Raw genomic sequence first — 17,292 nt, 5'->3', positions numbered from 1 at the left:
GATATGAAATCCAGATGAACACATAGTCTCTAAGGTGCAGCCAAACACCTCCAGAAGTGAATAGTGAATGGGTCATCTCTTTAGTACATCAGTATATTCAGTGGGGTAAAGTACTTAAGTAAAAAATACTTTAAATGTTTTTATTTTAATTTGACCCCTTTTTCTCCCCAATTTCATGGTATCCAATTGTTTTAGTAGCCATTATCTTGTCTCATCGCTACAACTCCTGTACGGGCTCGGGAGAGACGAAGGTCCAAAGCCATGCGTCCTCCGATACACAACCCAACCAAGCCGCACTGCTTCTTAACACAACCCAACCAAGCCGCACTGCTTCTTAACACAGCGCGCATCCAACCCGGAAGCCAGCCGCACCAATGTGTCGGAGGAAACACCGTGCCCCTGGTGACCTGGTTAGCGCGCACTGCACCCGGCTCGCCACAGGAGTCGCTAGTGCGCGATGAGGCAAGGATATCCCTACCGGCCAAACCCTCCCTAACCCGGACGACGCTAGGCCAATTGTGCGTCGCCCCATGGACCTCCCGGTCGCGGCTGGCTGCGACAGAGCCTGTGCCAGAGTCTCTGGTGGCACAGCTAGCTCTGCGCCACCCGGGAGGACCGTAAAAATACTTTTAAGAGCTACTTAAAAGTAGTTTTTGGGGATATCTGTACTTTACTTTACTATTTATATTTTCACAACTTTTACTTTACTACATTCCTAAAGAAAATGATGTACTTTTACTCCATACATTTTCCCTGACACCCAAAAGTACTCGTTACATTTTGAAATGCTTAGCAGGAAAGAAAATTGTCAAATTTGCACACTTATCAAGAGAACATCCCTGGTCATCCCTACTGCCACTGATTTGGCAGACTCACTAAACACAAATCCTTTGTTTGTAAATGATATCTAAGTATTGGAGTGTGCCCCTGGCTATCCGTAAATTAAAAAAACAAGAAAATTGTGCCGTCTGGTTTGCTTAATATAAGTAATCTTTTATTATTCGTACTTATACTTTTGATACTTAAGTACAGTTAAAACCAAATACTTTTAGACTTTTACTCAAGTAGTATTTTACTGGGTGATTTTCACTTTTACTGAAGTCATTCTCTATTAAGGTATCTTTACTTTTACTCAAGTCTGACAATTGGGTACTTTTTCACCACTGGATATTTGTGACAGTTTAATACGTTCTTGTGGTTTTACTGGTCTGGAGCTTTATGGTGTGGGTGACGGCATTAGTCATCCTGAAATCATCCTAACTCCCAGGAGCTCATCGTGATGGCTTTAGTGGTATAATACTCTCTCTCTATCTCTTACTCACTCACTCCCTCTTCATTTCTCTCTCAAACGTTATCATCTCCATCTCTCTCTCTCTGTGTCTCTCTCTCTGTCTTAGTCTTTCCCTCCGTCTTCATTTCTCTCTCAAACATTATCTTCCCCATCTCTCTCTCTCTGTCTCTTTTACTCCCTTCCCCTCTCCCTCTTAATTCATCTCTCTCTCGCTCTCTCTCTCCCTCTCCCTAAAAGTATTATTATTTCAGGAGAAAACAAGTTGTCCTGACATTACTTAATTACATGCTCCTAAGAATATAACTTTTAGAGCCATCCATCCCTCCTGTTAAGAGCAAGCCCATCTCTTCAAATCTCAGGACATTTTACCACCATTTTATTAGCTTGCTGTGGTTTATTTTTTACAGATCTTATTCCCAAGAGGGCATTATTATCAATCACCCAAAAACAACTTCATCCTCTCTCCCTCTTGATATTTTCATGAATAACCTACACTGATAATGCTGTTATGAACACAAATTAGTTTGTGCGTAAGGGGTTATATTTTTTTCATTGATTGAGGTAGGGAAGCTTTTATATAAGCTTGAAAGGTTTCTCCAAGGTTTTTCCCATCACACTTTAATGCTTTAAAAACAACAGGCGGGCAGCCACAAAGCTATTCCAATATTATGCATCAATCAAAGACTACGGGATGAGGCGCGATTGGTGAGCCGCAATGCTGCAAAGCACAGACCAATCAAAAGACTACAGTATAATGACATCCAGAGATGAAAAGCCTCAGAGAACAACTGGCTGGCACTTTTCCCAATTCAGCTGACGGCGGGCGCTAACATCTGGACTTTTAATTTAAATCCCCTGTTGTGTGGTGGGCCAGAAATGCCTCATTATATATGAATGAGAACTCATGAAAGATTGATGTGGAAACATGCAGGTAGTTGAGAGTTACCAGTTCATTCTCCAACTGCAATAACTTCAAACTCCATTCTGTTTGCAGAGGGAAAGGGACACAACACAATGTGGTACAAGACATTTGAATAATGCAGTGTAAGCTTGTCTGTTTTGTTGTGGAGCTTTGTTCAAACCCCATTATTATGCTTCCCATGGAGACAACCCCCCCCCCCCCATAATAATAAGATAAAAAATTGCTGCAAAATAGATATTGGTCCATTTTACCTGCTGCCATTTTGCAAATAGAGCCTTTGCCTTCCCTCTTCCCATTGTTTACTCTCAATGCAGTAATTAAACTTGTTTACTCTTATGCAGTAATTAAACATCCCTCTAAGCATGGGTATTTCATGCTGTAGTGAGAAAAAGTGAGCGGGAGCGATATGGGGGTGCCAGGGTAGATCTGTTCCACTTTATAGGCCACATGGGATCCTTACCCTAGTGACTCTGCCAGTCAGATGGAATATATTTCTCAGACAGTTCTGCTCTGTGGCACCGCACAGTGATAAGGGATGCACAGCACATGTCTCATATGTGACAACCAAATATGTGTGGAGATGTGTGTGTGGGTGTGTACAAACGGGTATGTGTGCATGCACACAAGCTGCATACTCCAGTGCACTATTAATTAGCGTCAGTCAGATTTGTTCACGGTTTGACAGTGAATTGTGTTTAATTACTCAGGGTGCATTCACACCACTTAGGTGATAACACACACACACAAACACACACACACACACATAGACACACACATAGACACACACACAGTTACACACACACACACACACACACAACGACTGACGCCGGATTTTGAGAAGCAGGTACGGGGAGTCAACATTTATTCAGGAACAGACAGGTAACAGAACAGAAACAGCGTCAGCACGCGGGTAAACAACGACAAACAACATTTAATGCTGAGGCAGGGAACAGAGCGGGGGACCAGACAGATATAGGGAAGGTAATGACAGAGGTGATTGAGTCCAGGTGAGTCCAATAATCGTCGATGCGGTGACGGGGGGAAGGCCCCCAGCCTGCGTAATGATGGTGGCAGGAGTGCATAATGCTGGGGAGCCTGGCGCCTTCGAGTGCCAGGGAGGGGGAGTGGGAGCAGGCGTGACACACACACATAGACACATACACACATATAGACACACACACAAACAACCACACAGACACACACGCACACACATAGACACATAGACACATATAGACACACACACAAACAACCACACAGACACACACGCACGCACACACATAGACACATACACCCACACACATACAGACACACACACACACTTGCACACACATAGGCCTTCACAGACACATGCACACACACACACACACACACACACACACACGTGAAAAGTCAGTATAAAGAAGCAGGCCATTGACACAGTCAACACAAACATGTGACGTAGGGCAGAGAAATAACATTTGTTTCTGCAACCCCTGGCATCCATTAAAACTCCCTCTCAGCAGTGGAGAACTGAGACAAGAGAGAGGAAGACAGGCTGCAGTCCAAACACTGAAAGACACACCCTATCCCCTCAGCCCTCAAATGACCCTTTTTTACAACCCCTTTGGCACTCATTTATGAACCTTGTGGTAATTTTCCAAAACTCTAGACACAAAACTCAAAATGCCCATCACTTGTAAAACAGGCTGTCCGATGTTCAAAACATTGCATTGTGCATTCATACCTTTAAAGAAACCTTGCACTCGCAGAAACATTGGTTCAAATAACTCATTTATCATGAAAAACCATAGGAACATTCATTTAGATCACCCACACACAAGATACCGATAGTTTCAGTGTGTAGTTGTTCGTACAATCATTAAATATTGTAGTACAAAATACGTGATACATGTTTCATTATGCTACTACACGTAAATACATCACTGTAAAAGGACTAGTAGAGAGAATACTACAGACACAGTGGAATCATTGAACAAAATCTGAAATGTATTGATGAAATACAATAAAATCACAACATAGGTTCCTTTGAATCAAAGCAAAAATAATTAGCTACAAAAAAAGACAAAAACTACAGTAAAATGTCAACTGCAGTGTTCCTCACCTGGCTTATTGTAAAAAGCAAAACAAAGGATTGATTACTGTACTTCTATATTTCCATCAACCCTGTCTTGTCAATTTGGCCACAGGTTCTCATCCACATCACAATGGATGTTTTCATTAGCCAAACATCTTGGGAAGAATCTTTGGCTTTGGCGAATCCAGGCCTGACACTGGTCTGCAGTGATGTCATTGCATGGTGAATCCAGGCCTGACACTGGTCTGCAGTGATGTCATTGCATGGTGAATCCAGGCCTGACACTGGTCTGTCGTGATGTCATTGCATGGTGAATCCAGGCCTGACACTGGTCTGCCGTGATGTCATTGCATGGTGAATCCAGGCCTGACACTGGTCTGCAGTGATGTCATTGCATGGTGAATCCAGGCCTGACACTGGTCTGCAGTGATGTCATTGCATGGTGAATCCAGGCCTGACACTGGTCTGCAGTGATGTCATTGCATGCGTCATCCATGGCTGGAGAAGGGTGGCTTGTTTGGGAGGGCGCCTATTATATACCTTCCACCTCTATGTGGAGAAAAAATCCTCAATCGGTTCAAGGAAAGGAGAGTATGAGGGTAAGTACAGGCTGGTAAATTGTGGATGGGCCTGAAACCATGCTTGCACCATTTGATCATGGTGGAATCTGACATTATCCCACACAATGACATAGGTCACATCATCAGCTCTACAGACCTGATTTAGCTCATTAAGGAAGGGTACAAGGAGAGCTGCATTATTTAATCCAATAAGAGGTATGTGTCCCACCACCACACATTGTCCAGGTACTGGCCAATGAAATTCCGACCTCTCCTCCTTGTCTTGGCCAGGTTGAAGCCTGCCTCATCCAAAAAGAGGAATTTGTGATGGTTTTCGGCAGCATCCAGCTCGATCACCCTCTAAAAAGACAGTTTGGAAAGAGAATTACTGATTACAATGATGTAGAATTTTTGGGGAATTTCTCACAAAAGGCATCTTGAAACTGAACATACTCAGTCCTCGGTTGCTTCACTCTGTCTGAATTTCTTTCAAAAGGCACAACGGTATAGTTTTTTTAGAGACACCTGGTGCCTTTTCAGCATGTGTGCAATAGTCTGCAAACTTATGGCTTCCACATTGTAGAACATGTCGTCATTGTCCAAGATGTGCTGCTAAATTTCTGTAAGGCGAATATCATTTCTGTCCCGAACCAAATTGACCACAGCCCGTTCTTGTTGGTCAGTCAGAATTTTGCCTCTGCCTCTCCTATCCGGCCTAGTCTCAATTCTGCAGGGAAAATTACAGTAAGAACACATTTAGTCACATCACCTACTCTGTGGTACACATTGGCATGCAGTATACAGTCATTTGACAATTGAGAGTAGCCTAATGTTTAGTTCATGCTGAAGACTTACTGGTTCTCATTGCGGAAAGTTCTGATGATTGAGGCTACTGTTGATCTTCTGAGGTTTGGTTGAATCATTGTAGCTGCCTCAGTCATTGTCGTGCCATGATTTACCACATGGCCTACAACTATTGCTCGTATTTCATTGGACAGTCTTTGCTGTTTCTGCCGCTGTCTTGGTCCGTGGCCTTGTCCTCTACCACGTTCCCCCACACCTCTCAAACGAGGCCCACGACCACCTCTCAGAAGGGGTGCTTATCCCCTGCCATTCCTTTGACCACCACGTCTTCCTCCTCCCACTGCTTGACCTCTCTTGTGACTGGATCACCTGCTGGCTCCATGTTATCACTATGTTGTTGTAGGTGGATACCACTCATTTCACTATGTACTCACTATGTACTACAATGTGAAATCAATCATCACTAACGAGCTGGCAGTATTGGAAAAGCAATTATAAGGGCCTGCATACATACACTTACCGGCCACTTTATTAGGTACACACACACACACAGGTACACACTCTGCTCCTTCGAACAGAGAATAATTTGGCTTCCTGTAACTCAATATATAGGGTATATAGAGTAGAGAGCTTTAGTTTTTGTGCGACCAAACATCAGAACGGGCAAGATGCGTAATCTAAGCAACTTTGACCATGGTATGATTGTTGGTGCCACACATGGTGGTTCTAGCATCTCAGAAACAGCTGCCCTCCTGGGATTTTTACGCACTACAGTCTCTAGAGTTTACAGAGAATGGTGTGATAAACAAAACACATTCAGTGAGAGGCAGTTATGTGGGCAAAAAACCCTTGTAAATGAGAGAGGTCAGAGGAGAATGTCCAGACTCATTCAAGCTAACAGAAAGGCCAAAAATGGTGTGCAGAAGGGCATCTCTTAACGTACAACACCGTGAATAATTAAGGCTGTTGTGGAGGCAAACTGGAGTCCTATCCAGTACTAGATAGATGTACCTAATAAACCGCTGAGTGTACCGTAATGTCAAATCTGAAAACATGGTCTGGAAAAGTGGTACATGGGACCATAGAAACTATGTCTGATAAAGAATGATGATGAAATATTACATCCATAGATAATGTAGTCCAATTGGTTCATGTTCCACGGTAATTGGTGTCAATGGATCTCGTTATCCTAAAACTTTCATCATCTAAACATGGAATATTGTTAGTCAGTTTCCATAAAACTATGCATAAAGAGTAATGCAACAGTTACTTATCATTTTGAGCTGTTGTATCAACTGATAGTTAGATCATTGTAATGAAATGAATAGACAGTCATCTCAGATGTCATGTGTGAATTGCATTTTGAAATGGTAATACTTTCATGTTAAGTTGTGTCATTTTGAACAGGTGATTTTAGTTCAATGAACAAATTATCTTAGCTTTATGTGTATTGTATCCAAGCTATTGGGAAAAGTGTTAGAGTTCTGAAAAATGTCATCGGTTGTGAGTTTTGTGTCTAGAGTTGTGAAAAATGACATCAAGGTTCTGAAATTATTGCCAAAGTGATACAAAAAAACTGTAAGCAGACACTCCTGATGACGTATCATGGCGTCTGACGAGCATACACTTGCAGGGCGAGGGAGGAAGGAATGATTTTTAAATGGACCACCCTTGCCCAGAAATTCGTCACTCGTTCATCCCGCGATGATTGTGTTTTCAGCCACCGGTAGCTTGTGGGTGCTTTGTATACGCTACCAGTCAATTATGATTGCATGTCTACTTACATTAAATATATCATTATTAATATAAGCCTACTGTATGATAGCTAGCAAATTAAATAGCTAAATAACGTTAGCCTGCCTAGCTGGAACTTCTGAAGAAGGAAAACATTTTATTTGTACAACTTCCAAAAGCTAACCAAACAAAAACATCATTACTTTTACAAGACCTGTTTGTGCCGTCGTGCATTAGTAGCACAATTTCTAACTTAATTTACATTAGTTTTTACTTCCACTTGTATGTTGACTCCATTTGACCTTGAAGTTTACATTTTTGGCTGACTTTTCTTAGCGGATATACAATCGTAGCGATTTGAATTATGGGGAGTTTCAGGCCCCGAAGTGAACATAATTGTACACTCGCAAACTCAATTAAAAACAAGGGCTGAGGGGCTTACTTTGCAAACTTCCCTTGCTTGGCTAATCACTTGGACCGCCCTCCAAGATGGTGACGAGCTCCTGTCTGTCTCCAGCTTTGCCGGTTTTTGTCGTTTGCCTGCCCCCCTGTTTTTGTAATAAACTTTTGTTACTTCGAAACTGTCTGGGTCTTCTTCTGAGCCTTGACACGAGGAGTGTGGTCTCTGTTGTCTGTCACCGAGGCAAGCTGTGCAGTTTACACCAGGAGAAGTGGAACTGTGTTGAGGCTAGATAAATCTGTTTATTTGAATAATGTGCTGCTATTTTGGTCATTGTGTTACACAAGATGACAGAAATGTGATGTTTTTTTAGTTGTTCTTTTTAACCTTTAACTAAGTGTGGAAGGACCACCAGAGGGCAGGCTGGGCTCATGGATAGTAGCCCAACAAGGCATGGCAGACAAGGTAACCAGAGGCAATTAAGCACAGCTGACGGTACTAATGACATACTCTCCTTCCCCTATAAGAGAGAGGATGAAACCAGCAGAGAGAGGGGAAACTATCTCTGGAAGATGGCCACCGAGAGAGAGGAGCTATCAAGGAAGAACCACTAAGACAGTGACAATCCCGTGACTTTTTGTTGTAGTTTAAAGATAATCCTATTATGTTCTTGTTTCATCTGGAGAAGAAGATGTATGTTTTTCCTTGGAAGATTTTCATTGATTATGTTGGAGTGTTTGTGTTGACCCAATGCCCTCAATAGAGAACTGTGTTCAATCAAGAAAACTTACTCCTGACTCGTTTATTCCACCTTCCCGCTTTAGAGTGACACCCAATTACTTGGTCCGCTCGCATTGGTGGAGAATGCGGGTATTAGGTGGACGAGTGACACAAGGATAAGTGAGTAAATCAAGATTCTTCCAGTAGACCCGGAGGAACCATTCAAGAACGATGGATAACGCCCTACTACAACAATTGATCACGGCACAGCAGACAACCATAGAACTCCTGCAACAACAGCTGAGCCGACGAGAAGAACCTAGAGTTAAGCCAAGAGCGGCTGCTCACGCCATCTTACCTCGTCTCTCCAAGGAGGATGATATTGAGGCCTTTCTCATGACCTTCGAAAGGACGGCCACCTTGGAAGAGTGGCCGCCCACAGAATGGGCGAGCGCATTAGCCCCTCTTTTGACCGGGGTGGCTCAGGAAGCCTATTTTGACCTGGATTCCCGCGAAGCTGCGGACTATGGGCGACTAAAAACCGAGATCCTGTCCCGGTACCAGCTGACTGCCAGAGATAGGGCTGTAAAATTCCATCAATGGACCTATACAGCTGATCAACCCGTCCGTGCCCAGATCTTCGCATTAATACGACTGACGAAACAGTGGCTAGAACCTGGAAAGGGAGTAGGACATGTGATAGAGACTCTCGTAGTGGACAAGATATTGAGAGAATTACCCAGTGACTTAAAAAGGGTTGTGGGGCAAGCCAACCCGTTGTCAGCCGACGACATAGCCCAGGCGGTAGAAACATATCGGTCTACAGGGGAGTTGTTAAAAAGTGACAAGGAGGAACGGAAGGAGTCTTCCAATCCCGTACCACGACTCACCCCGGCGCGCCCGCCACCGAAACGTCTAAACCCCCCCCGGAGGTGGGAGAAGTCAGCCACCACACAACAGGATCGGTGTTATAAATGTCAGTCTCCCAACCATTATGCCCCACAATGTCCTAGCAAGGATGAGCCCATGGTCACGGAGTCATCACTGCCTATCCCCACACATCCCGTTTTGAGGGGGCAGGATCAACACTGTTGGTTAGCAGAGATAGCCCCAGCCTCAGAGATTCCGGTGCGAGTCGAAGGACAAGATGTGGTAGCTATTCTCGACTCGGGAAGTATGGTTACGTTAGTAGAGGAGCGGATGGTGACCTCCGCAGCACTGCTACCAGACAAAGTAGCCGTATCCTGTATCCATGGAGACACCCACTATTACCCCACTGTGAATCTGCCTATTCTCACTCCAAAAGGAAGGTGTACAGTCAGGGCAGGGAAAGTGCCCCAGCTGAAGGTGCCATTATTGATCGGGAGAGACTGTCCCCTATATAAGGAGCTTCGGCAGATGACGTTATGCACGGGAAGAAGGGGGACAGGAAAGAAGAGAAAATCCAAGCCCGAGGTAGTAGTCCTACAAGGAGACGTAGCCGCGTCCTCGTCCTCTGCAGCAGAGGAAGAAATAGCGACCCAACGTTTACGGCAGATATTCCAGGAAACTACCGATGAAGACACATGTGAAGGGTTATACACAACGCAGGAAGAAAGGAGCAACCAGGCGCTAAGGGATATATTTGAAGCTCCATCCGAGGAGGGAACCTGGAAGGGATTCTCCTCGGTCACCCCTGATGGGGATGTGGAACATCCTCCACATCCCTCTAACGAGGTCGACCTGCCCCAGGAATTAAAGGGACAGTTCGGCACCTCGCAGCATAGGGACCCAGACCTAAGGGAGGCCATGAGGAAGGTGAAGGTGATCGACGGGAGGAACGTCGACGGATCAGGTGAGCCCCCTCTTCCTTACTATGCAATCAGGCGGGGTCTCTTATACTGGGTCGTACGACGAAGGGGGGAAAACCAGGAATTACTAATGGTGCCTAGGCCATACAGGGATACAGTTCTACAGTTAGCCCATTCCCACGTCCTAGGAGGACACCTGGCACGAGACAAGACTATTGACAGAATCATGCAGAGATTCTATTGGCCCCGGGTCACCCGGGATGTGGCCAGGTATTGTAGGACGTGTGATCAATGTCAACGTACAGCCCCACGGCCACACCTACGTAACCCTTTGATTCCTCTCCCCATCATAGAGACTCCCTTTGAACGCATAGCTATGGACCTCGTAGGACCCCTCCCAAAATCCGCCAGAGGACACGAGTACATCCTAGTGGTTATAGATTACGCTACCAAGTTCCCGGAGGCCATACCCCTGCGTAACATGTCGTCAAAGGGAATTGCCAAGGAGTTATTCCTGATGTTCTCTCGTGTGGGCCTCCCCAAGACTATCTTAACCGATCAAGGAACCCCGTTCATGTCCCGGTTGATGAAGGACTTGTGTCGGTTATATCAGGTTCAACAGATACGTACAAGCATATTCCACCCTCAAACAGACGGGTTGTGTGAACGCTTGAACAAAACGATTAAAAGCATGTTGAGAAGAGTGGTGTCCCGAGACGGGAAAAACTGGGACATGCTTCTCCCACACTTAATGTTTGCCCTGCGACAAGTACCCCAGGCATCCACTGGATTCTCTCCGTTTGAATTGCTCTATGGCCGACCCTGTCGAGGAATCCTCGACTTAGCCAAGGAGACCTGGGAGACCCAACCATGCCCCTTTCGATCCACAATAGAGCACGTTACCCTGATGAGAGACCGCCTGTCAGCAGTGTGGCCCATAGTCAAGGAGCATATGGAGAAGGCCCAAAGGACCCAAGGCCGGGCCTATGATAAGTCCGCGACCCCCCGTGAGTTCACCGTGGGAGAGAAAGTGATGGTGCTTGTGCCCACGGCCGAACATCGCTTGCTGGCGCAGTGGAGGGGGCCCTACGAGGTAATGAAAAGGGTCTCACCGGTCAATTACCTCATCAAGCAACCTGACAGGAGGAAGAAGGTCCAACTCTATCACATAAACCTGCTGAAGACGTACCATGGACGAGAGGAGGAGGTGGCTTTGATGGCCCTGGAGGGCAAAGGAAAAGAGGAGGCTCTACCACAGGTGTGCCGTGGCCAAACTCTCCTACCGGAGCAGTCAAGACAGCTAGACAAGCTGATTATGAACTTCGGTCGAATATTCTCTCCATTCCCAGGACAAACAGATGTCCTGTTCCACCATATCCACACTGAACCCGGCAAGAAGGTGCATATCCGCCCTTACAGGATTCCTGAGGCTCGCCGAGTCATCGCTAAGAAAGAGGTGAGGGAAATGTTGAGGATGGGCGTGATCGAGCCCTCGACGAGTGAGTGGTCCAGTCCCATAGTCCTGGTTCCCAAATCCGATGGTAGTATGAGACTCTGCAACGACTTTAGGGGCGTGAATGCCATCTCTACATTCGATGCGTATCCCATGCCCCGCGTGGATGAACTCTTGGAGCGCTTAGGAAAGGCCAAGTTCATCACTACCCTGGATTTGACGAAGGGATATTGGCAAGTGCCGGTGGCTCCGGAGGATCGCCCAAAGACGGCCTTCGCCACCCCAGAGGGGCTTTTCCAGTATGTGAGGATGCCCTTCGGACTGCACGGTGCCGCTGCAACTTTCCAACGCCTCATGGATGCCATTCTACGGCCCCATCAAGAGTATGCAGCGGCGTACATAGACGATGTGGTCATCCACAGCGAGGACTGGGATAGTCACCTCCTGCGATTACGGGCGGTGCTCGTGAGTTTGGAAGCCACAGGGTTGACAGCCAATCCAAATAAATGCTGCCTGGCCCTGTCCGAAGCGGAATACACCGTGGGGAATGGGAAAATACGCCCACAGGCAGAGAAGACAAGGGCCATTCGTGACTGGCCTCGACCCCGGACCAAGCGAGACGTTCGGGCCTTCTTAGGGATAACAGGATATTATCGCTGTTTTATCCCGGGATATGCAACCATTGCCAACCCCCTCACAAACCTCATCAGGAAAAACCTGCCAAACCAGGTAGAGTGGAAAGACGAGACGGAAGAGGCCTTTCAATTGCTAAAAGATGGCCTGTGTTCTGATCCCGTTCTACAGGCTCCGGACTTCTCACAAGAGTTCATTGTGCAGGTCGACGCCTCGGATACAGGGCTCGGGGCCGTACTAGCTCAGGGTAAAGGTGAAGAAGAGAAGCCGATTCTCTTCATTAGTAGGAAGCTCAGCGATCGGGAACAGAGGTATGCGACCGTAGAGAAAGAGGCCTTAGCCATCAAGTGGGCCCTCGATTATCTCCGGTACTACCTACTGGGTCGGAGGTTTGCATTAGTTACTGACCATGCGCCCCTCACGTGGATGGCTGGTAAGAGAAACAATAACAACAGAATAGCCAGATGGTTTTTGTCTTTACAACCGTTCTCTTTCCATGTCATCCACAGGGCCGGATCGAGGAACGGGAATGCAGACGCGCTGTCCCGACGCGACCAAGACGGTGCGTCTGGCGCCCGACCCTCCGGTTCGGTCCTGGGGGGGAAGGTATGTGGAAGGACCACCAGAGGGCAGGCTGGGCTCATGGATAGTACAACAAGGCATGGGAGACAAGGTAACCAGAGGCAATTAAGCACAGCTGACGGTACTAATGACATACTCTCCTTCTCCTATAAGAGAGAGGATGAAACCAGCAGAGAGAGGGGAAACTATCTCTGGAAGATGGCCACCGAGAGAGAGGAGCTATCCAGGAAGAACCACTAAGACGGTGACAATCCCGTGACTTTTTGTTGTAGTTTAAAGATAATCCTATTATGTTCTTGTTTCATCTGGAGAAGAAGATGTATGTTTTTCCTTGGAAGATTTTCATTGATTATGTTGGAGTGTTTGTGTTGACCCAATGCCCTCAATAGAGAACTGTGTTCAATCAAGAAAACTTACTCCTGACTCGTTTATTCCACCTTCCCGCTTTAGAGTGACGCCCAATTACTTGGTCCGCTCGCATAAGCAAGTTAATAATACATTTGGATTAAATGTGTTAAGATACTGTAGAATTGGTTTGACGTAATCTCCGCTTGAAGCAAAGACTGCATAATTAACATTTTCAGTTACCCCAGTGGGCGTGATAGCTTATCTCCCTGGGAACATAGAATCCTTTATAGGAACAAACCAACTGAAACCTGCTGAATAATGCTACCACTATTCCTAAACGACAGATACAACCATATAAATGATTGATCATAAACAAGGCATGCATGATGACGCATTTCCCTGGCTGCTATATTAAAATACGGTTAAAGGCCCATGCTACTGATGTGATGGCGTGGTGATCTGTGTGTGTGTGTGTGTGTGTGTGTGCGTGTGCGTGCGTGTGTGCGTGTGTGTGTTGTGCTCCATGAGGATTTCCTTTCCTGTAAAGCCTCTCCCTTCCTAAGCGTTTATCATATTTTACACTTTAACTACCACCTCTAATGATGATTATCTGCTTAATCACAGGGATATTCTTAGACTACAGACACAGCAGATGGAGACTGCCAGGATGACCTCACCGGGAGAAATATCCTCTGTGTTTAGAAATGATAAACCGGCACAAGCACCGATTACATTTGTCCCTAGCGTTTCCACAAGAGGTACAGAGAGGGTCTTGGGTCGCATCCAGGACATGATTTATCTTCCTCAGGTTCCATGGAGGTGTTCCAAATGACGCCATATTCCCTATATAGTGCACTACATAGGTACAACTAAGGACTGGAGATGTATTGATCTAGAGGGAAATTAGTTAACAAGGAAAAATACATTTGGTTGGACAAAGCTGTCAGGACAGAGCATACAAGTAACATGCAACAGATGCTCTCCATTTCAGACAGGGACAATAGTTCCAGACCACCTACGATTTTCACCAATGCGCCTACTGTGTGAAAGCCTGGTGTTAAGAGCAACAACACACCTGTTACTACGGTGTTCCTGTAGGGAATCCACTCCACAGAGATCAGCAACCATTACTGTTATACAAATGAGTCACCTTCCTTCGCCTCTATCTTCCCACCGGGGGTCTAGCATTAGCAATCAGCCTCTCTCTTAGCCTGGAGATAGACTTCTCTCCAATCAATCAAAACAGAAATCATTGACTCACGTTAAATAGCTCCCCTGACCACATCCCAAGCTGCATGCAAATTCCCTGGTGATGTATGATTCTAGCATTACAGTTCAAATGATTTCCCCTTTCACTGTTCAAAAGACCTGTGAGGAAGCCTGAGAATATATTAGCCTGGCAGGCATGTAAGCCCAATCGGACCCATGTGATAGGATAAGGCACTTTTCAGGGTGCTCACAAAGGAAGAGAGATAAGGGGAAGATGAGAGAGGAAGAAAGACAGGAAAGGGAGAGAGAGTTGAACTAAGCTCTCTGGGTGTTATCAAAGGAAAAAATGAAACTAACCTCTGGCATCGAAAAACTCCTCATCTGAGCTGTCAACAGACTCCTGTGCAATGTCCTGCATTCGCCAGTGGGAGGCACTGTGCTGGCGGGAAGCGGCTGAGGGGTAGAAAGAGAAAAACAGATCAAGTTCTATGTCAGGAGAAACGTCTATGTGCGGCATCATGTCATTATTCAAGGACAAATTAATTATGTGAACCTATAGGTTTTTCCTTTCAGCTTCAAGTGCATTGTCTGTCTATAAACGGCAGCAGAACAATTGCATTAGCTTGTAGGGCCTTGGGCAGAGAGGCTCCATTGGCCTCCAGTGTTACAAAGCACAAATCAAGCAAACCAGAGCCCTATTTTGAAGGGGGCTCATATAAAGAAATATAAGGCTCCGAAGCAAACCAATTGAGTTCAGAGGTTAGCCAGCTCATATTCTCTATTAACCATAAAACATTGGAGAGGGTGGCTCCATATCTAGGCAGGCTACTGTCCCTCAACAACACTCAACAACACCCAATACCTGAGATATTGAATCAATCTTCAGTATTTTTATTTATTTATTTATTTCACATTTATTTGACCAGGTCGGCAAGTTGAGAACAAGTTCTCATTTACAATTGCGACCTGGCCAAGATAAAGTAAAGCAGTTCGACACATACAACAACACAGAGTTACACATGGAGTAAAACAAACATACAGTCAATAATACAGCAAAATGTGAGCAAATGAGGTGAGATAAGGGAGGTAAAGGCAAAACAAAGGCCATGGTGGCAAAGTATATACAATATAGCAAGTAAAACACTGGAATGGTAGATTTGTAGTGGAAGAATGTGCAAGGCAGAGATAGAAATAATGGGGTGCAAAGGAGCAAAATAAATAAATAAATACAGTAGGGGGAGAGGTAGTTGTTTGGGCTAAATTATAGATGGGCTATGTACAGGTGCAGTAATCTGTGCGCTGCTCTGACAGCTGGTGCTTAAAGCTAGTGAGGGGGATAAGTGTTTCCAGTTTCAGAGATTTTTGCAGTTCGTTCCAGTCATTGGCAGCAGAGAACTGAAAGGAGAGGCGGCCAAAGGAAGAATTGGTTTTGGAGGTGACCAGAGAGATATACCTGCTGGAGCGCGTGCTACAGGTGGGTGCTGCTATGGTGACCAGGGAGCTGAGATAAGGGGGAGTTTTACCTAGCAGGGTCTTGTAGATGACCTGGAGCCAGTGGGTTTGGCGGCGAGTATGAAGCGAGGGCCAGCCAACAAGAGCGTACAGGTCGCAGTGGTGGGTAGTATATGGGGCTTTGGTGACAAAACGGAAATGTAAATGACATCGCCGAAGTCGAGGATCGGTAGGACGGTCAGTTTTACAAGGGTATGTTTGGCAGCATGAGTGAAGGAGGCTTTGTTGCGAAATAGGAAGCCAATTCTAGATTAACTTTGGATTGGAGGTGTTTGATGTGAGTCTGGAAGGAGAGTTTACAGTCTAACCAGACACCTAGGTATTTGTAGTTGTCCACATATTCTAAGTCAGAACCGCCCAGAGTAGTGATGTTGGACGGGCGGGCAGGTGCAGGCAGCGTTCGGTTGAAGAGCATGCATTTAGTTTTACTTGTATTTAAGAGAAATTGGAGGCCACAGAAGGAGTGTTGTATGGCATTGAAGCTTGTCTGGAGGATTGTTAACACAGTGTCCAAAGAAGGGCCAGAAGTATACAGAATGGTGTCGTCTGCATAGAGGTGGATCAGAGACTCACCAGCAGCAAGAGCGACATCATTGATGTATACAGAGAAGAGAGTCGGTCCAAGAATTGAACCCTGAGGCATAGAGACTGCCAGAGGCCCGGACAAATATTCATAATTATGATGAATATGCCAACATACAGTAAGTAGCCTGCCTGTACACTACCTGTACAACCAATCCATGTGTATAAGAGAAAAAACATTTTCTCAATCCCCTTCTAAAATACTGTGAAACCATTGCACTTCTGAACACCAAAATAAATACACGTTTTAATTTGAAGATTTAACCAAAATCAGTTGAAGCTGAAAAGAGTGGACTATAGAGACTGCCAGAGGCCCGGACAACAGGCCCTCCGATTTGACACACTAAACTCTATCAGAGAAGTAGTTGGTGAACCAGGCAAGGCAATCATTTGAGAAACCAAGGCTATCGAGTCTGCCGATGAGGATGTGGTGATTGACAGAGTCGAAAACCTTGGCCAGATCAATGAATACGGCTGCACAGTATTGTTTCTTATCGATCGTTAAGATATCGTTTAGGACCTTGAGCGTGGCTGAGGTGCACCCATGACCAGCTCTGAAACCTGATTGCATAGCGGTGAAGGTATGGTGGGATTCGAAATGGTTGGTAATCTGTTTGTTGACTTGGCTTTCGAAGACCTTAGAAAGGCAGGGTAGGATAGATATAGGTCTGTAGCAAT

General features: G+C 45.6%; 1 protein-coding gene across 1 annotated transcript in view; it reads right to left on the bottom strand.

Moving 5' to 3' along the window:
* Window positions 1-17,292, bottom strand: part of LOC139382822 (membrane-associated phosphatidylinositol transfer protein 3-like) — a 174,236-nt gene that overhangs the window by 131,043 nt on the left and 25,901 nt on the right. The window contains exon 2 of the mRNA XM_071127052.1: window positions 14,878-14,973. Coding sequence (XP_070983153.1) covers window positions 14,878-14,973 — 96 coding nt within the window. The remainder of the gene's footprint in view (window positions 1-14,877; window positions 14,974-17,292) is intronic.

The sequence above is a fragment of the Oncorhynchus clarkii genome, chromosome 24, assembly GCF_045791955.1.
Source record: "Oncorhynchus clarkii lewisi isolate Uvic-CL-2024 chromosome 24, UVic_Ocla_1.0, whole genome shotgun sequence".
NCBI classification, from domain to species: Eukaryota; Metazoa; Chordata; class Actinopteri; order Salmoniformes; family Salmonidae; genus Oncorhynchus; species Oncorhynchus clarkii.
Note: the sequence above shows the minus strand (reverse complement) of the source record. Positions and strands in the feature narration are given on the sequence as shown.